The 25,463-nt window shown below is 47.1% G+C and overlaps 1 protein-coding gene across 1 annotated transcript; it reads left to right on the forward strand.

Annotated features, from left to right (window-relative positions):
• The first annotated feature begins 1,022 nt into the window (after window positions 1–1,022).
• LOC135810436 (cathepsin D-like) lies at window positions 1,023–25,460 on the forward strand. The gene is made up of 18 exons (XM_065323929.1): window positions 1,023–1,186; window positions 1,268–1,379; window positions 2,270–2,393; window positions 4,110–4,228; window positions 4,686–4,885; window positions 5,371–5,493; window positions 6,693–6,840; window positions 7,634–7,732; window positions 10,280–10,420; window positions 12,128–12,267; window positions 12,348–12,453; window positions 13,776–13,899; window positions 14,727–14,845; window positions 15,600–15,799; window positions 16,017–16,139; window positions 17,711–17,846; window positions 19,484–19,585; window positions 24,963–25,460. The coding sequence occupies exons 1-18, from the start codon at window positions 1,119–1,121 to the stop codon at window positions 25,107–25,109; spliced, it is 2,331 nt and encodes a 776-aa protein (XP_065180001.1). The 5' UTR covers window positions 1,023–1,118; the 3' UTR covers window positions 25,110–25,460.
• The last annotated feature ends 3 nt before the right edge of the window (window positions 25,461–25,463 follow it).

The following is a 25,463-nucleotide window of genomic DNA, read 5'->3' on the forward strand; positions in this document are numbered from 1 at the left end:
TCAGGTGTGAAGGAAGCACCGCATGCACAGGTTGAGGGCAGTGCAGATGGGATCCAACCATAGCGCAAATGAAGTGAGTCGCGGAAAGCTTGCTTGTTGAAGGCAAAACCGCAGCGACGGAGCGGGCGGCAAGTAAACCAACTAGTCTAGAGGCTCCCTTCTCTGAAGCCAGTTCCAGCACCCGCCGGAAGCATGGCAGGAGGGCAGCTAGCTATCCTCAAGCAAGTTGATGGATTTGGCATGGTTCATGCATGCACGGTGGGCCTGGGATGAAGCATCTGCCTTTGCTTTTCTGGTGCTGTGCGGGATGCCGTCGAGGGATGCATCCTGAAGCAAGATACGCTCTACGAGGGCGTGGGTGATAGCCGAATCAGAATCAGTACTCTTGTGCTGATACAGTCATGTGATATGCATGTTTAGGTCTCCTTCAGCGGGTTTGTTCAAACAATACGACGTGGAAAGAAGGAAGAACGCCAAAGATACAAGCAAGAGTTCATAACCCCTCTGGGGGTTATGAACTCTTGATACAGTACATGTACATGTATGTACATACAACTTCAATTGCAAGGGATGAAACATGCATGTTCATGACTTTTTCGATTTTGACAGCATGTTACAAGGCGAGGACGCGTAGTGCTCCTGACTACAACCATAAACCGGTTGGCGACTCTGCCAACCGGTTTATGGTTGTAGTCAGGAGCACTACGCGTCCTCGCCTTGTGTAAAATCGAAAAACATGTTAACTACCAAGCAAGGCTTCTGTATATACCATGTTCATGACTGTACTCTTGGCAGTACGGCCCGGTACTATATTATTACAATGTAGCTATAGTAATCACTGTGACGTAATTAATCCGGTAATGAGCATAGAATGACGCGTCGACGCTTGAGCATGAGTGCAATCATTGCATGTATTTTTGCATTTATCACGATGCGCGGAAACCGCGCGAATTCGCGAAGCACGTACTGGTAAATGTTGTTGTTTCAGTCTTGTCAACAGAGTTGTATGTTACCAGGGAGTGCTCCCTGCCTGGTTGTCACTGTTCCTGGTTTGGTGCAGAGTTCGGGTTCCTGCCCTTGTGGTACATTTCAGTTCGTTTTACTTTCAGTTGCACTGTATGAAGATGGAGTCGTTTCTCCTTACTGTACTCCTCGTGGCAGCTGGCGCCAGTGCGAACCTAATTCGGTGAATATTCATCCACGTTTTCGTTATGGCATTGGACCAGTTTTCCAACATCTGCTCTTTTCATGAACCCCTTCACTGCAGAGTTCCTTTGAAAAGGAGTCAGCCTCACCAGCTCGATGACTTCCACCCGAAGCTTCTTGGAATCGAGGATTCTGAACCCAACCACGGAGAGGATCTGGTGAATTACATTGACGTAAGGATGGCGTGTAAATGATGGATATTACGGCTCCAGTTCAAACTCTGCAAGGGCAATGCTGTTCGTATTGCTACTACTCCTGTACATGTAGGCTACAGAGGGTTGTGCATCATCAGTTGAGAGCTTTGGCAAAGCTGTGGCACGGTGAAGCACTAACTCAAGCGAAACCGTTGACTCATATAATTATGATCATGCTCTATACTTAGCTCCCATAACGGCATAAGCGAATCCGCCGACTCACCCTGAGCTGTACTAGTACTTTGCGCCCATAACTTATCATAAGCGGGTCCGCGGATCCGCTAGTTCATCACCATGACATCACTTGCCTAACTGCTGTACACGTACATGTGCATGTAACTCCAATGGAACACCTTTTGCCAAATGTCATGACACACCGCGCTAGACCACTGATGCTTTATAGGAAGTGGCAGAAGACGTTTTTTTGTTGGTTTAGATTATCAGACACTTCAATAAGCCAACCGCGCACACTGTATATCTACCGGCAATCTGTATGGCTAGCAGGGAAGACAGGTACTACTGTCGTGGACATGGAAATCATGTCGAATGACCGGGGCCGGCACCCTCAGTGCGTGCAGAACATAACTCGTTGCATGCGATGAAGCGTCGAGCTGAACGCGCCAGACGCCTGCTGTGAGGTGATGTCGTTCACAGCTACTAGTGTATGCATACTCAGGGCTGCATGGCCAGCGTCCTGGGGCCGCTTGACCTCCGACTGGATTTTCTTGTCCATGACAGTACTATACGAAGCTAGTCACTCAGTACCTGAGTTTGGGAATCTTGTCCCTGCCCTTGAGTGTTTCATGAACACAGCTATATGGTCATTCTTCTTCATGTCCCGTATCTCTTTTCTGTCTCCCGGGCCTCAGGCGCAATACTATGGGTCAATAAGCGTTGGCGAACCAAAGCAGAACTTCACTGTCCTTTTCGACACTGGCTCGTCCAACCTGTGGCTGCCATCGTCCCAGTGTGATCCGACACAGAAAAGCTGTGGTAAGCTGTAGTGCTGTGTACTCCTGCCACTAGGGCAGGTCATGTGCATGTGCAGGGTGTGTTGTCTTGGGTACATCCCAGGCTACATGGGCAGGTGCAGTATTGGCTGTCTTAGGTACAGACAGGGCTACACCTACCTATAGTCTTCCTCTTCGCACATGTTAGCAATTCATGAAGAGAGAAAAGAGAGCCAAGACATACAAACAGACTAACAGACAGACAAAAATGCATACATACAGACAAAGATACATAATAATTAGGGCTGAAACGATCGTGGATTTTCACCTATCGATTACTCTTGAGCTTAACGATCGATTTATCGATTATAATCCTTAGCAGATAGTGTCAGAATTTTGTGCAAACATTGCTCTGTTTCCGAAATCTAAGCCATTATAATACCACAAATTTGCATTAGTGACAGGGTAGCTCAGAAACATAGTAGTTATAAAGTCAATTTAACCTCAGAATGTGCACCAAGCCCCTGGCAACTGCATACTCACAGTGGAAACTGATTCAAACTTAACAAAAACGAGGGTTTTCAGTACTTTTTCGACTCAAAGTCCCTAACGAGTAATCTATAACGTAACGATTACTTGATTGATAAGGAACTATCGATCGATTACCGAGTAATTGGTATAATCGTTTCAGCCCTAATAATAATTATACTACCTCCGACAAGCGAAACTTGGCGCGTTTTTTTAAATTTTTTGTGTTGGTACCACAACTTTACAAGGCTGTGAGGTTTGTTCAACGACCTACTTGTAGCTCTACCGGGCGGAGGAAGCCAAGCGACGAGCTGGTGCGTGGCACATGACTCAGACTTGTCAGAGGCAGGCCAGTCTCTCTTGTACCAGCAAAACAGTGCGCGCGTCATTCTGTGAAGGAGAATCGTCGTGCTTTCGTGTTTCAATGCAAAACCAAGGAGTTCTCTCTCTCTCTCTCTCACACTCTCTCTCTCTCACACTCTCTCTCTCTCCACTTGATCACTCAGCCAGCACAGAGTCCATATGCCCATGCCAAACAATACTGGCGTCTTTCAATAGCCTCCAGAGCGATGAGTCTCTGTTGGCTAAAGGAAATCGCCAGGAATTGCTGCAGACAATTATTTTGGACTGCTGGCGAGAATACCCGGCAAAAAGAGTTGGAGTCCAGGCGGAGGTGGAGGTGTTGCACAGTTCTTACCACCTCAACCTGGATACTGGCGGCGGAGATGACTACCCTCGACATTGTGGCTCAAGCACAGCACACAGGAGGGACATCGAGATTTCCAGGGCGATCACAATAAAGCCACGGTACTTGCTGCAACTGAATCCGCTCTTGTCGCACTTTCGTCTCAAAACGGGGACAATTCCTCTCCAGCAGAAACTGCGATCTCTGAATCAGAGGAGAGTGATTCAGCCTAACTGATGTCTCTAATGTCCTTGTTGAGCAATACAAAGTTGTATTTTGGTGGGGTCAATCATTAGTTTGATTGTGTTATTTCGAGCAATTTGAAGTAAAAAAACGCGCCAAGTTTCGCTTGTCGGAGGTAGTATACTTACAGGCAGGAAGACAGACAGACAGACAGCTGAAGATTGCCCAGTCATCCAAGATTAGTTGGACTAAACACTGTACTGATGAAGACTGACATTATACATTGCTATACCGGTAGTGAAAACAGCATTGACATTATGACACCATTCATGTCAATGTCTCATGTCTTGTTCTCCTTCCCAGTCAACAAAGCTCATTTTGACGGCGCTAAGTCAACTACATACCATAAGAATGGCAGCAGCTTCCAAGTTTTCTACGGGAAAGGTGCTGTAAAAGGATTCCTTGGCCAGGACAATGTCGAGGTAAGCTGGCTTGGCGTGCTGGTCACTGGGACCCTTAGTGAAATACAATTTGCAGGTCTGGCATTGGTGTTGGAGTCGAGAGAGCTCATCACTGTAGCATAGACGGATTGCCAACTCGAGGAATGAGCCTATTTTTTGAATTGTGCAGCGTTGCTGGTAGTCATGGTGCTGCCTGTAGTATTATGCTTTTACAGGCTATGCATAATTCAGACCAGCAACTACTGGCTCAACACTCAACAGTGTGTTGCACTTCACACGCTTTGGTTCTCCAGCATTGACTGCTCGACTTGGCTGCCTGGGTGTTATTTTTTACTGTGAAATTTTCATGTCTATTGTCTAGCCTTATATGACTTGGAGGATAAAATGGCTCAGCCGCAGGCCAGATATGTGGCCACACTGAACAATACCTAGGCTGTCACCACAGGCATATACACATCTGCTATGTCTGTGTTGGCAGGTGGCTGGCTATACCGTCGAAGGACAACTCTTTGGAGAAATCACCTTCTTCCCAGGCGATGCAATAAAAACTTACAAATCTGACGGGTTCTTGGGCATGGCTTTTCAGCAACTCGCTGACGACAATGTCACTCCTTTCTTCATGAATTTGATGAAATCAGGAGCTATCAAGAATGGTTCGTTTGCTTTCTACCTCAATGAGTAAGTCCCTATTTGGCAATGTGCCTTTTCGTAGTGGGAGCCTGGGAGGGTGTAGAGGTTATGCGAATGATGTCATGATGGTGAGTCAGCGAAACCGCTTATGGTGAATCAGTGGTTCCCATGGCTTGACTTGAGCTAGTGCATCTTGCTGTGTCATGACCCTGCAAAAGCATCTCAGCTAATGATGCAATCGCATAACCTCCACACCTCTGTATGTTTGTGTTTGTGTGCGCATGTGTGTGTGTGTGTGTGTGTGTGTGTGTGTGTGTGTGTGTACGCTTAGAGTTCAAAGTCAGAATGCTCTGTCAGAAATACTGCAAAGCTTTGCACTAAGGCACAACTCTCTTACCTTTTAAAATTATCTTCTGGTATGGATGCACTGCAGCCACATCATGTGAACACTCACACTTTGAATCTGCGTACTGACATGATCGACTTTGAAACCAACTGTACTGGTGTTTTGCTTGTGTTTGCCTCCCTCGCAGTGACGATAGCAGCTCAGCCGCCAGTGAACTTGTCCTTGGTGGAACGGACCCTAATCACTACACCGGAGATTTCCACTATGTCCCTGCCATCGGTGACAGGTGGTGGATGTTTAACATGAGCGGGTAGGTCGATAGGATGTGAGGCTGTCTGTGTTCGTTACTGTTGAGTGCATGCGGTGAGGGGAGGGGGGAGGGGGTGCTCCATCACAGCCAGTTCATGACGCACATCCACCTGCACTACTCGCTCTAGAATGATGCACGGTGGAATTAGCAATTTCTGCCAGGCATGGCCTGCGCTTGAAGTTTTTTGCAATGCAGGAAGTAGCATACTATGGCTGCCAGCAATACTGGCTTGCACTCCACGACTGCATTTCACACATTGACAAAGGTACTTTGCAGGTAAACATGTCAATGTTTCGGTCATCATAACCATCGCTCGGAAAGAAGTGTACATGGGATAGGATGGGTTATAAGGAAGAGCTCTTGGCCAATGGGATTCACTCTATCAAATCTGAAATGCCAAACGGTAACAAATTTAACAGGGCAGGGCAGAAAAATCACACAGCGTGTGAGAATTGGAAGTGCTCAAGCCCTAGGATAACATCGGTAGGTGGATGCTGGGTCATGAGGCTCTGGCATAGCTTTCTCTACTGCCCTTCACCTCTAGTGCTGATTTGCCCCTCTCTCTCTCTCTCTCTCTCTCTCTCTCTCTCTCTCTCTCTCTCTCTCTCTCTCTCTCTCCTCAGCTAGATGTGTCCTCCTAGGAGAGAGGAAACACACACTGTCCACCTTACCTTACTGCTGGAAAAGCAATACTGTTCTTACCAGAGCTGGTAACTTTTGGCATCATATGAAATGCTACATCATAGCTGCTGTTTCTTGCTGCCCGGATTCTAGCGCTGAATCAACTAATGCTGCTGCTGTCAAATCTCACCAGCCGGTGTTAGCACGGGCTTGAGCTTTTTCCAATTCTTGCACACCGTGCTAATTTTCCGCCCTGCTCTGTTAATTGTGTCGCTGTTTGTCATTTTAGCGTTGATGCAGTGAATCCCATTGGTCCAGAGCTCTTCCATCTAACCTCTCCTTTCGCGTGTCTATTTCTTTCCTGATGGCAGCTACAATGACCGAAGCATAGACATATTTACCTGGAAAGTAGTGCCTTGGCGTGCAATGCACTGGCACTTATGGTGTATAGCAGTGCATATGTCGGCTCAATGCCGTATTTTGACGTATACTTTGAAGTCACTTCACAGGGAGAAAACCAACAGCGGGCAGATCAACAGTACTTTGCAGTATTCTTCTCTCTCCTTTTTTGTTTGCAGTGTTTCAGTTCAGGATGTACATGCATGTCAGAATGGCTGCTCTGCAATTGCAGACACTGGCACTACATTTATCGAAGGACCAATGAGTGAAGTTGAACAAATCAACAAACGTATCGGTGCCTATCTTGATAAGAGGATACATAATATGGTAAGTGCGTATACCCTGAGTGGTAATTCTATTCTTGTTTCACGTTTCCGCTGACGTGAATCAGTGTTCTTGCTGAGTTCACAAGCTGTGGAACAGTGAACAGCACAAGCACGTACACACATTCATGCATCTTTCAATTTGGCTACTGGAGGAAGACTTGCTGCATACTAGTAACTCCCGAACGCGATGCACAGGGTGCATGCAATGGCACTTGTAGGTACCCTGTAGGTCAATGGATCATGGGAATGCAGCGCAACATGAAAGCATGCCAAGGCATGGACGCCATATTTTCCGACCATATATAGGGAGGGGGCACTTTGCGGGTGTATATTGCAGTGTGCAAATTACCATATCTATGCTGAATATATGACCTGATATCATTATTGCTGTTGCAGTTCACGAGTTCACTTCTGGGACATCAGCTAGGGTAATGATGGTAGAATAGTCACTGGTGCAGTGTAGTGTAAGAGATGCGCACGTATGGCTTGCGCCAGGTCAAAGGTGGCCAGCTTCGTAAGAGTTTGATGCATTGCACTACTTTTCGAAGTACATGCCATTTCCTATTCGGAGCATAGGGTGCACCTGCGATTTAGGGCCTACTAGTGCATCTAAAGACAGTAAAGTGTGTACTAGCACTGTACAGTATGACTGTTCTGAGATAGTATGGGGTGTGGGGCATGGGGCACACATTTGTCACATCTAGTTGGATCCTTTGATGTGTTGACGCCAGCTGTGGTATGTTCTTGGCCTTTCCTTTCTCATTGGTGCTGCTATGGTGTCTTTTGCCATGCAGTGGAGGGTGAACTGCAGCACGCTTTCAACCTTGCCAGATGTGGTCTTCAACATAGCCGGCAAGAAATTCATCCTCGCTCCCCAGCAATATATCTGGCAGGTAAGCTTTGTCATATCCAGTGGTCGTGAAGTGCACTTCACATCATACTGCAGAATGGCTAATTTAAAGCGGGTAGTTTTTTTAAAAGCTTTTTCTGAATCTGGACCAATTCACGATGAAATATTTTAGCAATCCAAGTTTCAGAGTTTAAAATGAAGGATGACTAGTGCTGTACACGGCTGTTAGCTGCACTTGGACCGCGGCAACTTAGTTTTCTGCACGTGAACCATGAAAAATCAATGCATGCTCATGCATGTTCATGCATAACCAGTCAGCTGGCCTGCTCGCCCACGCATTTGACAGGTAACAATTCCATCAAATTTGAGATATCGCTTCGTTCTAAGTCTCAAAACAGTTCTAAAGTCACCAAACCACGCTGGTAATCGATGGCTATTCAATGTTAACATCTTCAGGAAGACTTCAGCCGTTTCCCGAGAGTTTGGGCATCGTTGCCGTTATTTTTCACGGTGTTCTTCTTCCTCCTGTCTGGAGCTGCAATTGCATCCTGGAATTATTTGAAAGGTATTTCGTGCGGGCTGTGGAGGGTTCCAACAGGCATAAACTGACATCGCTATAGGATAACTGGTAACTTTCACCCTTCAAGGAGGTAGAGCAATGAGAATTTTTTTGTGGCGGTCGTCCAATTTTTGTGGCGGTCGTGGCTGTATTTGTGCACTTCCAAGGCTTTCATTCTGCCTGATACTACTCTCTACTGTATGGGAATCGTTGTTTAGGCACATGTAGCTGTCTTATTTGGTAGATCTGCTGTTTTCAATCACTTTGTCTAGCCTATTTGTCTTTCGTTCGTGCCATCTATCAGTTTTGTGGGGTGCCTTGACCTGTATTTGTGAAGTTCTCGAGTAAAGACCCTAATTCTTGACTGGAGTCTCGTCTTGAATTGAATTTGCTGGGCGAGCCCTCCTTCACGCAGTTGTACTTATCGTAATAGTCAATATCTGCTTGCTGGACGGACTAGCGGCTAGAATGGAGATGACCAAATGGTCCAAGTGTGTACTACTAGTACACGATAATTGTGTCCATCATCGTGAAATGAGCGTTGTGGAATTGCAGTCGTCTGCCTTTGGCACTGAGGACATGAGGAGAGTTGATTGTTACTTCTGCTCAGCAATGAAGCGATCATCAGCTCTCTTTGTTCTAATTATTGAGAGGACATACCGGCATCGCAATCAAGTAAATATTAGGCAAACTTCGCCAACCTCCAAAGAGAGTCGAAGATATTTTCTCTAAATGCAAAGACGATCTTTGTGAGTTTGTGACTTGCATTTGCGTGCATACATGAGCAAGTCACGAACCACGGCACGTGCGCGGTTACCATGCCATCTCGAACCGACGCCATCTTTCTAAGTTGCCGCTTCTCGACAGCCGTGTGTACTGTACATGCAAAATTTCGATTGGTTGGGCAAAACTTTAGTGAAAGCACTCCTTTCGCTTAAGTTGCTAAAATTTCGCCGTTGCTAAGATTAGCCGTTTTACAGTACTACAGTGGTGGTGAAGTCTGTGAGCAGGAGTGTTAGGCCAAGTAAAAATAATTGATTGTTGATCCTCAGCGCCCGCCCCGATTTTTCAGTCCGTCCCGGGATTTATTTTATTTTTTATTTTTGTGATCAACGGTAGAAAACTCGTGTGTTTAGCGAAACGCGAACTTTTTTTAGCAGTACGCGCGTACGCGAGCTCTCATGTACAGCTTCAATGTGCTTTTACCGTAGCGACATCACGCAGTGCAGTGTGATTCCAGTGAAGTACTTGTGTGAAATCTGGCAACTACAATACATGGCACTGTAGGCTGTACAGTGTACCACCTGATATCTACGCCTGCATTCATGGAAACTGCGCAGCCACCGCGTACCGCGTCAAAGTGTTTGGAGTGTGCCCGGGCAGACTGGTAGCATTCACAACCAACAATGCATTAATGGTAGTACACCCATAACCCCATAGATGTAATACATGCTAAGATTTCAAGATGTCCGGTCGATGCAGATATAAAAAAAGTTATAAAATAAAAATAAAACCCTCCCGTCCGCCCCGATTTTTCGGAAAATTCTGACGATCAACAATCTTTTTTTTAAACTTGGCCTTACAGTAGCATTTTAGAGAATGAGCGGAATTTGTCTTTTACAGTAAAACTCCCCAGATCCGGACGTCTGTCTACCGGGCACCTTTCTAACCCATCTAGAGTCACAAAAATTGGCAACGAAAAAAGGACCCAAAAACTATTCTTTGGCATAAAACATGTATATTTGCATTCAGTAAGTATGTATGTTCCTAGATGTGGGCAGTACTCGGTCCCAACCTGCCCGCAAATGGCAGTTGTACTGTACATCGCTCCTGACGTCAAGGTACATGTATGCTTGAACCTCTTCTACCCGCTTGTGGACATGAAGTGTCTTTTTGTTTGTTTCCCAGCAGAGTATCATGTGTGAAAATGCTGCCATTGGGTCTGTAGAAAATTCCTACTGGACCCTAAGAGTTTGATGTTACTGTATATCCATGATGTATTTCCTGGTGTTCGAATTCCTCTGGCTTCAGGTCTTTGACACTGTATGCTTCTCCGGATTCAAGGGTGCGTTCACTTCAAATTACGACTGGACGCTAGGCGATGTATTCCTGCGTGCATACTATACACAGTTTGACATGGAGAATAGGCGAATTGGCTTTGCCCAAGCTCGGTGACACACATCGACTATTATTTAAAATGAATTCATAGATACAATTTCCCTGTTTTTCACAATTTTGAGATTGTCAACGGTTGTGTTTTAAAATTATTATGTTGCTTTGAAGTATTATCCGTGGATGAAAAATGGCGACATTGTATTTTCGGTTTTTCTCTATCTTGAGTGCATTGTTGAGGACTTTTGCGACTCCATGCATGAGACAATGCAATGCTCAAAGCAAGCCAGCACCTAGTGCTGAGGTGACTGTGGTCCTAGGTCCTAGCTGGCATCGTGCTTCGTACACACACCTTCCAAATACAAGTCGACAGCTTGTGATGTGTGCACCTGGATTCGATTCTCATTTCTATCTTTTGTTGTACAGCTCCCTATTTTCTTTACCTTCAGAAGTATAGGATCGCGCCGTTTTGCATGTTTTCCCTTTTTCGCATCAAATTTTATACCACTTCAAGAACAACGCGCCCGTACCCTTGAGTGTGTCATGATATCTCACAGCTCCTTTCTTATTTTTGAGGAAACAGCATCAATCTCTTGGGAGTACACTGTAGACTCCTGTGTGATTTCTTGATAGTTGATATCGCAGTATTTTGCTTTCAATTTACGGCACCACGTACTGTTGCTCCTACCTTTGCAGCTGTGGCAATAGTAATACTTCAAGAAGTAATAACATGCTGTCAACCAACAACATGTTTTCAACACAACAGGGCGGCTTATCTAATACCATGTGCAATCATGTAGTGTATTATAGTGTATAGTTTCGGACGATTCTGAAATACGGGCACCCGGATAAGAAAAGTGTAACTATACTGTATACATGTACTTGCAGATGTGCTTTTTGGTATATGTACATGGTTAAAAAAAAGCGACATGGCAGCTATGAGGCTGCCCGCGGTGGTACATGGTCACCACACTACAGATGTGTTCTCTGCTGGCACATATACATTGTACTAGTACCAGTACATGTAGCCACCACACCACAGATGTGTTCTCTGGCACATACATGTACATGTACATGACTGTATTGATTGTAGTCACCACACCACAGGTTATAGTCTAGATGTGCGAGCTGCTACACCATCATCATGGAATATGCATAGAGTCTGTTTCGCACATACTCTTGATTACATCAAGAGTGTGTCCATGATATTAATTAAACCTCCACTGGGTTATTATTGTGCACTCCTGCCAGTCTAGTCCTGGTTGTGTAGACTAGACTACTCTTTACGGTTACATGATAATTATGACTGTATCATTTTGAAAGTTAGTTGAAGCGGCATAAAATTTAATATAAAGTCACATCAAGAGTACATAACCCCGGGCGGGGGGTTATGTACTCTTGGTCACATACTACAAGTCTATAAGCTCTCTCGAGTCTCGATGCCAATGCAGGGAGTAGTACAATACGACTCCCTGAGCTGATTCAATGCTCACATGATAATGATGATGTCATGAAGTCACTTGAGCGACGTACGGCTTGACACGTGGAAGCTTTCTGATTGGACCATTCGATCCTGTAACCCGGTAACTATGGCATGCCATGTTTAAAAGTCAACTCCGTCACGTCAGGACTGACGTCATGGCACAACCCACGCGTACGTACGTGTACGTGTGCGCATGCACAAAAATCTTCTTTGAAATACTTGCAAGCTTGTGTCGCTTGTGGGTGTTTATCACGCTTGTTTCTTCGTGGTTTCCACATTGTTAGTTGCCTCCTACAAAGTGTAGGGAGCGAAGTGTTTTTTTGCAGTCGCTCGCTTTGGGCCTCGCAACTTCTGCTGTGAAGATGAAGGCGTTCTTCATTTTGTTGGCTCTTGTGGCCACTGGCACTTATGCCAAGCTAGTTCGGTAACAAACCAGTCCGCGTTCTCTGACGTGCTTGTCCACAACTGATCGAATTTCCTTTCCATTTTCATATCCTGCTGCAGTATACCTTTGAAAAGAAGTGAGCCTCGCGCGGTTTCCCACCTCTATCGGGAATATCTGGCAGGGAATGGCTCGCACACCAGCGAACTCCTCCGAAACGTTATGGATGTAAGTGCTTGAAGTACACTTTGTCTCCGTACGAGTCTTCTACTTCTACTCTCACCCTGCGTAGATCTAGATCTACCGTGTAGACCTACGCTTTGTCTGTGTAGATCTACCATCAAGAGTATCCTCAGCTCTCAAGATTAAGAGCGCACTTGTAGTAATGCACCCCCCCCCCCCCCTGTCCTGACTCCTGTGCCTCTCCCGTCAACGATTATGTCATGACAGAGTTTCAAGTTGACGTCATCTTTATGATGTAATGCTCCTCGAGCCATGATGTAATTGTATGCGAATGATGTCATGGTGGTGAGTCAGCGGAACCGCTTATGGCGCTATGTATACAGCGTGAGTCAGCGAAACCGCTTATGGACGCTATGTACATGTCAGTCGCTAGTGCATCGCGCTGTGCCGCGACTTCGCCAAAACATCTCAACTGATGGTGTAATCAGGTAATCGCATAACCTCTACTGGGTCTGGCTATCTATGCATCACACATGGTTCCTTGCACTTTGCAGAAGAAAGTGTGAATTCAATCACAAGGAGAAAGAAACTGATCCTTGTGATTGAATTGGCGCTTGTGTTAGTTGTGACTGGCAGAGTTCGTAACGTTACCTCCATTCTACACCATTCCCTTGTGTTAGTTTATAACGTAATCATGTAAGTTGCTGAGTGTATACAACTTGCACCAGTATCTTCAACTTGTGTACGAAATAGTATTAGGTAGTCTCTAGTTCAACCCTATCATTCAGCAACTGCATCTCCTCTGAGTAGTTCCCGTGATCTTCGTATGGTACAAAACAAGTTTGTCATGTCAATGCTAAAAGAGGTAGCTTTGTCGGAATTTCTGGATTCATGCCATGCTGAGGAAGCATCGTGTCAATTGAACAGTTGACGGAACATTCAATGTTTGTCAGGAGATCCTTACATACTGTACAAGCAGAAATATTCGTCTGGAATTTAATTTCGTCTTTTTCGTCCAAGGAGCTTTTGGACTAAATTAAATGCCGGACTAATATCGATTTGTCCAGCTTTTCAATACACTCTTATGATCCATGGACGAAATTTACAACCGGACGAACTCCCTTTCTTTGGAGTTGGACGAAATTATTGACCGACGAAATTTTCTGCTTATACAGTATTCACAAGTACATCCCTTATCCTCTCTTTCTCTGCCTCCCTCCCTCCCTCCCTCCCTCTCTCTCTCTCTCTCTCTCTCTCTCTCTCTCTCTCTCTCTCTCTCTCTCTCTCTCTCTCTCTCTCTCTCTCTCTCTCTCTCTCTCTCTCTCTCTCTCTCTCTCTCTCCTACTGTCCCACTCACTCTATCTTAGCTGAGCTACTATGGACCAATCAGCATTGGCAATCCCAAGGTGACCTACAACGTCATTTTCGATACCGGCTCATCCAACCTGTGGGTGCCATCTAGCAAGTGTGACATGAGTCAGAAGAGTTGCAGTAAGTAGACTGTGGACATGCTCGCAGAAACGTGTGCTCAGTAAGGTGTAGCCACTGCGGCATTGGCACAGTGAAGTACGGACTTGATATCCAGTATACTGTGTAGCGCAGGGTGTCGCACCCGAGCTGTGCATTCGTTTGCCTAGTTGTAGGTGAAACTGTGATGCTGTGCTTGAGACTAATTCACTGGCCAGTGCTGGTCCCATTGTACAGTCCTGCTCAATGAAATCCATTCACGTGACTCAAGTTTTTTTCGCCTTGCACCATTTCGCAGCCCCGTGTTCGTAGGTCTAGGGCTGCGCAACGCCCAGCGCTTACTTGAGTGACGCGACTGGATTTTATTGAGCAGCACTGCACTTTTACCGGACAGTGTACTCTAGGATCAAATTCATGGATGTCAATTGGCTGCGCTCTCGTCCTGGGTTGATTGCTGACAAATCATGTACAGCAACTTCAGCAAGGCAACCAACCAGTTTCGAAGGTTCAGTTGCTATTCGTTTCCGAATCTAAAAGAAGATTCGAAGCTCGTTCTCCTCATGCATTTTGTCAAAGTCCACTCCATTTTTGAAAACCATAGCACGTCAAAGGAATGAACAAGAATGATAAGCCATGGTGAAATTAGGGGTGAAACAATTATAATGAATTTTCGAGTACTTGCTCGGGTTTTTTTTGAGAAATAATCGTATTGGAAATAATCACCAGCACACGGTTGCTTTCTGATCTTCTCGATTGGTCAAGCAAAGCCTTCTATAATTTTATTACCAGTCGTGTGTAGTTGATGTGCTTCTGTACTCATTGGTTTTGTCAATGTGCTGCTATGCTTACAGCCGAGCATACCCGATACGATAGCAGCAAATCTTCCACTTACCAGCCCGATGGCCGTCCGTTTCACATCAATTACGGATCAGGTTCGCTGAAGGGTTTCCTCAGCAAGGACAATGTGGAGGTAGGCTTGGCTCTCTGCCTCGTATATCACTTTTCTTTTTCTTTTTAAATTCTTCAATCATTTCACATCATTCTGATTGGACACGTTAATGGTGTTCATCTGTGCAGTGTGCAGTCTGCTGCTGGTATTCAGAAGTCACGTATGAGTGTGTAGGACAGCTGTGCCATAGTTCTATCTCTTCAGTCTCGTCTTTGCAGATGATGCCCTAGGTTTGGGTGTCCACAGATTTGTGCCCAGCTTCACTGCACCCCGTGTCAAGTGGCCCAAAGTGTCAGTCTGCAGTCAGTGGGCAGTTGGAAAGATGATGACAATAATGGCATCGACGTACAGTTTGTCGGCTTCTTGGACCAATGTTATGTGGTGGCATGTGAAATCTGACACCTGCGGGACTGTACCATACAGTTTGCTACCCCTGTAGGCCTGCATACATGCTTCTTTTTGAAGTAGTACGCGTGTTACATACACCTTGCACATGACACCATGTGTAGCACTCGGGTGCACTCGGTACTCCTCGCACGTTTCAAGAGTGCTCTCAACTGTGAATCTGCACTGGGCGCTATATTGCGAATATGTGTAGCTAGCCTGTGACCTACCGACCACATAGTTTTGTCATACAAATCCTGTGCAGCCCATTACATCATTGAAGTCCATTCATGGTGCTGTGACACTTGTGGCAAGTGTTGGATTTCATGTGCCACAACTGTGGGTGAATCCTAAAATTTGTTGTGCGCTCGCTTTTGTCATATGCCGATAGGTCTCAGGCTATACTGTCCAAGGCCAGGTCTTTGGAGAGACAACCTACTTTGTGAGTGATATGTTCGCCCACAGCCAAGCTGACGGTCTCCTGGGCTTGGCTTTCAAGATGATCTCTGCCGATCATGTCACCCCCTTCTTCAGAAATCTCATCAATTCCGGTGCCGTCCAGAATGGCTCTTTTGCATTCTACTTGGCCAAGTAAGGATATTCTGTATTGATTTTAATCAAGTGTGCTGTTACTTGCTGGCTGGTCACATTGGATTGATTGATTTTTTTTAAGCATTGACCAAATGCTGCAAGACTAGGAGACCCTTTAATAATATACCACATGATTCTGTTACTGTTTAGGGAGTGACATAGCACTAAGTGAATTTCTCATCCTGGTTCTGCTGGCGTTCACCTCTCTTGTTTACAGCGATGGTGACAGTACATCTGGTGGTGAACTGCTGCTCGGTGGCACCGACCCTGCTCACTACACTGGTACATTCAACTATGTTAACCTGATCAGCGAGTCCTGGTGGTTGTTCAACATGGCAGGGTAAGTGTGGTCAGTGCAGTGCTAGCCTCGCACTTCTGCTGCTGCTCTGTAATCTACCATACAAGCGCAAATTTTGTGCAAAACTGGGGATCATTGGGCACTAGAGAGGTTGAGTCACACGTTTTTTGCCCTTTTTCAAAACGCGGTGCAAATCTCACGTTACGTGTAATTTTTAGAGGTTAAGTTACACGTGCGGCGTGACGTGAAATTTTGCCTGGCAGGATTCGGGTTTAGTTCGCACAAATATCAAATCTTACAACAAACTCGATAAAATTCGATAAAACTCCGGAAACTCACACAAATTCGGTCGGGATAATCAAGCGAAACGTCCAAAAACCCACGTCATGAACTTACGTGCGGGACAGTCAACTCACGTAAAACACGTCCAATGTTACGTGAGTTTTTCACTTTTTGACGTAAAAGTTCACGGACGTAAGAATTTTACGTGAAACTTAACCTCTCTACTAGCAAGGATTTTCACGAAACGAAATTAATGGCTTTATCCCAACCCATCCCATCTGCCCCTGACACAAAAATAAATTGTAACTAAGAGTTTTTGGTTTGTCGGCTTTAAAAGCGTTTTCAAAACGAAGCTCACCTCAACCCACTCAACCACTCGTGAATGAATTTGTTTCTTTTCGTGAAAAAGCTGGAACTTACAGTTGGCCCATATGAAAGAGTATGCAGTATCCTACATCATGCAGGTGTGACAATGATGACAGCACATCACAAAGCGAAGAACACACTGCATGAAAACCAGTACATGTGTTCCTAACCGTAACCGGAGAGACCGGAACACTGGTGTCCATGCAGTGTGTCCTCCGCTTTGTCATGCGCTGTCATCATCATAGTCCATACCTCAGTAACCATGGTAACCTGGTAAACTATCAAGCAAGGTTCATTTTAACATACTATAATACATGCAGTCATGAAAGGCAAGGCGTTCTATATGGTTTGAATGGAGGCCTAGTCATTGCATCGGCTTGTACTATTGCAGGAATGAACCTGATTTGTATGTTACTTTTAGACAGTAGTTTCTTCGGCCTCTGTGCCAGGAGTGAGCTTCTAGAACTTGCATTATCCTTCAGCGGGTGTTTTGTGGCTTGTGCTTGGTCAAGCATGCTGCATGCATTTCATTGATTTGGAGTTCACAGGATTTCTTCGAACTTGTAGACTATTTTAAGGCTGTGTTCGTTTTTAGCTACCTGCGTGGTAGAGTAGAGTCACTCTACCGATAGAGGTAGATGGTAGAGGTAAGTGCACGAACGCTGTTCTGCCGGATTTAGTAGTTTTTCACGATATGTACGTGAAATGTTTCTCTTCTGTATGGAGTTGTGTAAAACTCCTTTATCTTGCTGGAAATCCCGTACCTCGACCCACTTCTACTGGCTTCTACCAACTTTTCCTGGTAGAGCCAGTAGAGGAAAGTAGAATCAACCCTTTTGCATAGAAAAAACGAACACTTCTACCGAAAGAAGTTGTTTCTACCCAAACCTGTAGATCATAAACGAACGCCCCCTAAATCTTCCATGCCATCCATCCATGTGTCCCTTGTTGTGTTTCTGCTTCAGGGGCTCATTTGGAAGTACTCCAATTTGCCAAGGTGGCTGCACTGCCATTGCCGACACTGGCACGTCCATGATCGTCGGACCCCAGCAAGACGTTTCTGCCATCTTGCAGGCCATCAATGCCTATCCAGCCCAAGGGGTACGTGATCTACAGGGGCTGGTGTATTTTCAATCTGCCCTGGGACCACCATCTTCCTCAAAACAAGAGTGGATAATGAAGAGTGTGTAACTCGATCCCGCAACCCACGGCGGAATTGTTTAATGACTAATCTTCGGCGGCCTTTTGCCTCGCCGATGCCACCATGAATAGCCTGAATGAAAATTGTAAAGAATTTGAGCATCACAGGAGGGTAGTCGAAGCAGAACAAAAGGCCATAGGTCTATGCGTCATGAAACTGATGAACTAACACTGTATCTACTTGCAAGTGAGGGGAGAGCATGGCTGTTTTTTTCCGCGAAATTTGGACATTTAACAAGATGGCAGCCAAAAGTCTCGATTGGGCTGGATCGGCAAGGAAATTTGAATTTTCAAATTCTCAGCAGCCGATTTCGCTGTGGTTTTCGCTCGATATAGAAAGCTACCAGGCCAGGTTTACCCGGAAAACAGGTATTCCGTGTTCCTCTTGAAACTAGCTTTCCGTTGGTACCTCACATGGCCAACTTCCTCGCAGGAACAGTTTGTTCCGCGTTGCACAAGTCAAGCCTTCTTTCTCGCTCGTTCTTTGATTCATCGTTGACATGCCTGCCTCAAGAAGCCCTTTCAGAAGTTTTCCCAGTCTAGTTTTCCCAGGTAGAGGACTATCTTCTGGCTATCTTCACCAAGTTTTATCACGTCCCGTGCACAAACTTCAGGTCCCGTGCGTGCGATGCTGAGCTACCTTTTCATGCGATTCAGGGGACAGATGGCATGGCGCTGGAGTCGCTGTTGAGTCCAGGAGGCCGAGGCCTGGTGGAAACTGCCAAGTAGACATGTGGGGTATTGCTGAAAAAGGCAGCAAGCACACAGTAGCCCCAAAATTGTGATGTAGATCCAAAATTGTGATGTAGATCCAATTGTGCGTTTGTTCGAGTGCATATCGGCAAATTTGAAAGTTGCACCCGTGATCCCGACGAGGAGAAGCTGAAAATCAGTGCGTGCGTCAATATCCAGACTACCAGGGATAGCTTGGAGAGGTTCGAAAAGGTCAGCATGCTGGTTGACCATGGCAGGAGTTCCTTTTACCTTCCTTCTCTCTCAAATTGTCTGGATATTCAGTATCTCGCTCGAGCGCTTTCAAATATTAAATCCTGGTTTGACTTGCGAAATCGTGGAACCACACGGAGAGTGACATGAGTTTCATCCCAAAACGCAAACTCCCATCGTATTCATGAGGTTTGCACCGCTTTACGTAAATCGCACTGAACGACTCCATATTGTTAGATGTCCGTGCGCAAACAGCCGTGAGAGAGAGAGAGAGGGATCATGCTTCACCAAAAATGACACAATGAAAAAAAATGTCGTCGTGAGGTAAACCATTGCAACTCGAGATAGGAGTTGCACACCCTTGATGATCGATCTACTCTTGCTCAAAAGAAAGCTGCATGTGCTCTGCTGGTTCTGCACAGGTCAGCTAGGGCCAGGGAAATCCCCTTTCTATTTCGTGTCTTTGCTGCTGGTTCATATTATCTTGCAGTCTATTTTTAACACCTAGCTCTGGTCTTGAGAAGGAATGATCCTTTATCAATAGTGTGTGTGCGTGCGTGTTTGGCCATGTTTGTGTTGTCATTGCTGTGCAGGTCTACATGGTGAGCTGCGACAGCATACCTAGCATGCCAGCACTGGTCTTTACTATTGCTGGTGTCAAACACACCCTCTCTCCCAACCAGTATATCATCAAGGTGAGAGCCGGAAATCCGTTGTATTCTTTCTCATTGGTAGCATGTGCACTTTTCATAATTATTATATCCTGAACAAGGCCATGTTTTGGCCAACCCAAACCAGTCACCACTGTACTTCTGTGCACATGCAGATAAGATACTTGATGATAAAGCAAAATCCATAGAAGTGAGGTCCCGGCATGCTGAACATACTCAATGCTCACTGTCGCCAAATAATTTCCATCCACGATCGATCACACACCAGTAACTGGTCATTTTTTAGGTCAGACAAAAGTGCCAATGAATACAATGTGCTAGGATCACCAGTGCAGAAGTCCTCGCTCCGTTTCAGAGAGATGGTGTACGGTGACATTAGGTAGGTTTCGCTCTACGTAATTACGTATAAAAATCCGTGTGTCGTACGCGCCGGGGAGCGAGGGCAACTTTCATACGTAAATCTGTCTACGGATTTCCGTATGAAAGCAATTCCTACATATATATTAAACCAGTCGTTGGGTCCTCCGTAAGACTTTTTGAAATATTTTTTGCATTTTCCGGATTTATCCATGGCAACGTTCAAGCCGCGCGAAACACAAGGTTTGCACGTGGTGTACTGTGTGTGTACACCGTACACCACGTGCAAAATAAAATTTAAAATGCGGTTTCGGTTCGTGGTGCATGCAGTGGGCGCATGCAGCCAACACGTCTCCAAAGCAACAAGGCATGTTTATTGTTTATGGTGGTTTAGCGTGTGCGCTAAGCCCTGTTAACGAACGTGGAACATCTACCACTCATACTTAGTCTGATGATCATGCATCTGATTATGATGTCATTGCTATACATGCGCATGCGCAGCGCGCGCCACTCTCCCACGCATGCATTCCAAATCTTGCTTTAGAGAGAGAGAAGGAGAAAAGAGAGACTCCTTTGTCACTTTTGCTTTCTGACGACTTGACTGTTCACTGGTTTGTCCGTCAGTGTCAATTTGCCCATTGCCGTTCACCAGAGTCCTGGTCGATGCGTCGCCGGACCAAGCTCCAGATTTGCTGGCGTACCAAGCCAACATCATCGAGGCCAACAACAATTATCTGACCGACGCGTGGCTGACCTATGACCGTCGTTTCCGTGCTGGTCTTGCTGCCATGCCGCACCTGTATTCCTGGCGGCAACTGGACCCTAACCTCTGGCAGTCCTGCTTCACGAGCCGCGGGCGCCCTATCTGCTCGCGTTGTTCTCTCGTGCACCCATCTCCAGCCCCGCATTGCCCCTTTCGTGGAGGGCTCCCTCTTGCGCAGCACGCAGGCGGGAGCCAGTCAGCCACCAGCCCAGCTCCTCGTCACGATGGCCGCCAGATCTGCCGGAATTACAACAACGGCGCCTGCACATACCCGTCCTGCATACGGGCCCATGTCTGTCTGTCATGCCGCGGCAAACACCCAAAGAAGACTTGCACCCGAGCGGCCTCTCAGTCTTCCCAGTGACGTCGTCACTCCAGTCAACGTGCCTCGGCTAACTGCACTGCTAGCTGCTCACCCTGATGCCCTGTTTCGTGATTATGTATGTGCTGGCATGTTTAACGGCTTCTCGATTGGTCACACCACTCCTCTGGCATCATGCATTCAATCTGTCAATCATCCGTCTAGTCTCTGCAATAAACAATTTGTCACCCTGTACCTACAGTCTTGTTGCGATGCTGGGGAAACAGCTGGTCCGTTTGCTGAGCCGCCATATCAGCTGTTTCAAACCTCGGGTTTGGGCCTGATCCCAAAATCCAATGGCAAATTTCGCCTCATCCATGACCTATCCTCCCCCACTGGCCGCAGTGTCAATGATGGTATTTCCCGGGAGTCATTCAGCTTGGAGTATGACACTGTCGATTCGGCTATCTCCTATATCATGAAGTTCGGCCGTGGTTGCTACCTGACCAAAGTGGACATTCGAAACGCCTTCCGATTATGCCCTGTTGCCCCCTCTGACTGGCACTTGTTGGGTATCTCTTGGGATGGTCGTTACTATTTCGAAAAAGTCCTCCCGTTCGGCCTTCGGTCAGCTCCGTACATATTTGACAAGTTTGCATCTGCCCTTCATTGGGTTCTGGAGGACACATGCCGCCTTCCCCATCTCATTCATTATCTGGATGACTTCCTGAATGTATCGCCTCCCAGTCTTCCTCTTGCCCAGCACCAGAAGTCACTACTGCTCGACCTGTTTGCACATTTACAGGTCCCAGTTGCACCTGAGAAGGTTGACGGCCCCTCTACGGTTCTCACCTTCCTGGGCTTAGAGCTGGACACAATGGCTCTGGAGATCCGCCTTCCACCCTCAAAGCTGACTAAGCTATCTACCACCGTGTCGGCCCTCGTCCAATCCGGCCGGGTTCAGAAACGCGACCTCGCCTCCGTATTGGGCAAACTCTCGTTCGCGTCCAGAGCTGTACCAGCTGGTCGCACATTCCTGAGACGCCTGTACGACCTGGACAGAGCAACTCGATCAACACCATTGCACCAATGGCTACGCATTTCGGCATCGGCAATGGCAGACCTGTTGTGGTGGGCAGAGGCCCTGACCATATGGAATGGGAAGTCATTCTTCCTGGTGGATGAGTGGACGCCAGCCCCCGACATGCAACTACAGACTGATGCCAGCGGCACTCACGGTTATGGTGCCTTCTACAACGGCCGGTGGCTGAGAGGAGAGTGGACAGCCCAGAACGAGAACGAGAACATTGAGTTCAAAGAAATGTATGCTATCATAGTTGCCTGCGCGACCTGGGGTTCGGAGTGGAGCAGGCGACGCATTCAGTTTCAGTGTGACAACAAGGCCGTGGTGGACTGTATACGCTCCGGTACCTGCCGTTCACCGCCAGTCATGACACTTATCCGGGCATTGTATCTGCTGTGTATTGAGCATGACTTCTTGGTGTCAGCTGTCCACATTCCTGGTGTCACTAACACTGTCGCCGATGCATTGTCTCGCAATTTGCTGCAGGTATTCAGGCACCAGGCCCCGGAAGCAGCAGCCGAGCCAGATCAGCCAGTCTTGCCAACTCTCCGTTGACAGACTCCGTGCTACAGCTAGCAGCACTGGCAATAGCACCATCCTCCCGCCGGACGTATTCTACCGCCGAGACCCGCTACTTCCAGTTTTGCCAAGTGCATGCCTGCAACCCATTGCCGGGCGACGACTTTACTTTGTGCTATTTTGCTGCCGAGTTGTTCAGGACTCTTCAGCCTCGATCTGTCCGTGTCTACATGTCGGCAATCCGCAACCTTCATGTGGAACTTGGCTTTGCTTACCCGTCGGGCCCAACAACTCTCCTCGCTAGGGTCCTGCGGGGCATCGACAGGTCGTCATCGACACAGCGTCATCGTCTGCCGATAACCACTCCACTTCTCAGGGAGATCTGCCGGCATGTTGCCGTTCCACGCATGCGGCACCCTCACGACAAGGCCATGCTGAGGGCAGCTTTTTCCTTGGCGTTTCATGGGTTCTTCCGTTGTGGAGAACTGACTGCTGGCCTGAGGCGATGTGATGTGACGATCAGTACTGACCAGCGGTCGTTATCGGTAAACGTGCGCTCATCTAAGACGGACCCCGACAGCACGGGCCACACAGTATTGGTTGGAGCCAGCACGGACGCACTGATCTGCCCAGTGCAGGCCATGGCAAACTACCTGGCGTTTCGCCCCGGCGGCGACCATCTGTTCACTTATGCTAATGGCCAGCCGCTTACAAGAAATGCAGTGTCCTCTGAACTGCGCAACCTGCTGCCACTCTGTGGGGTCACGGACCCGAGTGCATATGCCAGTCACTCTTTCCGGATTGGCGCCGCAACATCAGCGGCCATGGCAGGTGTCCCCGAACACATCATCCGTATCATGGGTAGATGGCGCAGTGATGCGGTCCACCGCTACATCCGGGCTGCTACAGCTGACACCCTGCGAGTGTCACGTCAATTAGCTGCAGTTCAAAGTCATCAATGGTAGCTGCGGGTTAGTGACCACATCATGCCTGAACTGCTTAGCTTTAGCTTTACATTGCTGCTGTCAGTACAGCACAATACACCAGTCGTATTTCATTATTACTCTCATGCCATATTGGGGATATTGGGAACGGGCAGTCTATCTCCGCAGCTGGCTCATTTCAATCACTACCGGTCGCAGCTCCTGCCCACGGCAGGCCGACCGTCTCTCGTTCACACTCTGTGTGCTCCAGGTCACAGCTCCTGCGCAGAGCAGGCCGACCTGTCTGTCTCTCTCTCACACACACTATGTGTGCACCGGGTCACAGCTCCTGCGCAGAGCAGGCCGACCTGTCTTTCTCATGCACGCCAGCTGCTCCGCCCAATATCCCTGATATGCCAACCAGAAAACAATGTGTTCTGAGCCGGGTGCATGCCTGTATGTGGAGAGTGCGTTAATGGTGGTTTAGCGTGTGCGCTAAGCCCTGTTAACGAACGTGGAACATCTACCACTCATACTTGGTCTGATGATCATGCATCTGATTATGATGTCATTGCTATACATGCGCATGCGCAGCGCGCGCCACTCTCCCACGCATGCATTCCAAATCTTGCTTTAGAGAGAGAGAAGGAGAAAAGAGAGACTCCTTTGTCACTTTTGCTTTCTGACGACTTGACTGTTCACTGGTTTGTCCGTCAGTGTCAATTTCCCCTTCCCTCCCAACCCCATTCGACTGGGGATCACTATCTCTCCGTCACTGTCACCATAATTTCCTCAATAACAGTGTCAGTACAACTCTTGTCAATATACTTATATCGGGTGAGGGCAGTCTATCTCCGCAGCTGGCTCATTTCAATCACTACCGGTCGCAGCTCCTGCCCACGGCAGGCCGACCGTCTCTCGTTCACACTCTGTGTGCTCCAGGTCACAGCTCCTGCGCAGAGCAGGCCGACCTGTCTGTCTCTCTCTCACACACACTATGTGTGCACCGGGTCACAGCTCCTGCGCAGAGCAGGCCGACCTGTCTTTCTCATGCACGCCAGCTGCTCCGCCCAATATCCCTGATATGCCAACCAGAAAACAATGTGTTCTGAGCCGGGTGCATGCCTGTATGTGGAGAGTGCGTTAAGCAGTCGTGGAGAAATCACGTAAGAGCGAAACCCAGCAACGCTCATTTTTACGTACGAAAATTACGTGCAGTTCCTACGTTATTTTCATACGTAATTCCGTAGAGCGAAACCTCCCTCATGGCTTGCATGGGGTCTCTATTGACTCTCTAACCCCCCCCCCCCCCCCATGCACGCTTGGACATGTACTTGTTCTTGTCCGATTGAAGGAGGACCAGAACCATCTTCCCTACACATGACTACAGGGTTATCACTGCTGACATGCCTGGTTTTCGGTGTGCTCTCTCTCTCTCTTTTTTTTACTTTCAGATCCAGTCGCAGTGTCTTGCTGGCTTCGCAGGCATGACATCTGGTCCCGGCTCTCCCCAGTGGATTCTTGGTGATCCTTTCCTGCGTACGTACTACACCGAGTTCGACATGGCCAACCAGCGTCTTGGCTTTGCTCGTGCCCGTTAGGTGCCTCATGGCATGCATAACAATAATAGTGCATTTCTTTGACCCGTCGATGTTCTCCTCTTTTCTTCTGTAGAGTTAATATCACATATCTTATGTGAATACTGTCTACAGGTATATAGATGAGCTATATTGTACGGTTCTTGTTTTAACGGTTGGTAGCTTCCAGTACATGCCGTCGTACCCGGATAACCTTGTCCAGGGCGAGAATATTCTCTTTACAAACTCCTACTACTCGTCATTCCCAGTTTTTTTACATTGCTAAATTTCTGCCGTAGAAATGACGTTTTTATTTTTAAAAGGGTTTGTACTCTCTGTAATATTTTGGGCTTCTTCGTCAGGGCTGATCTTTAACCT

The sequence above is a fragment of the Sycon ciliatum genome, chromosome 2 (genome assembly GCF_964019385.1).
Source record: "Sycon ciliatum chromosome 2, ocSycCili1.1, whole genome shotgun sequence".
NCBI classification, from domain to species: Eukaryota; Metazoa; Porifera; class Calcarea; order Leucosolenida; family Sycettidae; genus Sycon; species Sycon ciliatum.

What these genes read in the sequence shown, in the direction of transcription:
- LOC135810436 (XM_065323929.1), top strand. Translation starts at nt 1,119, where the DNA reads ATGAAGATGGAGTCGTTTCTCCTTACTGTACTCCTCGTGGCAGCTGGC. An exon ending in ATCTGGTGAATTACATTGAC is followed by an intron (nt 1,380 to 2,269) that starts GTAAGGATGGCG and finishes CCCGGGCCTCAG; the next exon opens with GCGCAATACTATGGGTCAAT. An exon ending in TTTGCATTCTACTTGGCCAA is followed by an intron (nt 15,800 to 16,016) that starts GTAAGGATATTC and finishes TCTTGTTTACAG; the next exon opens with CGATGGTGACAGTACATCTG.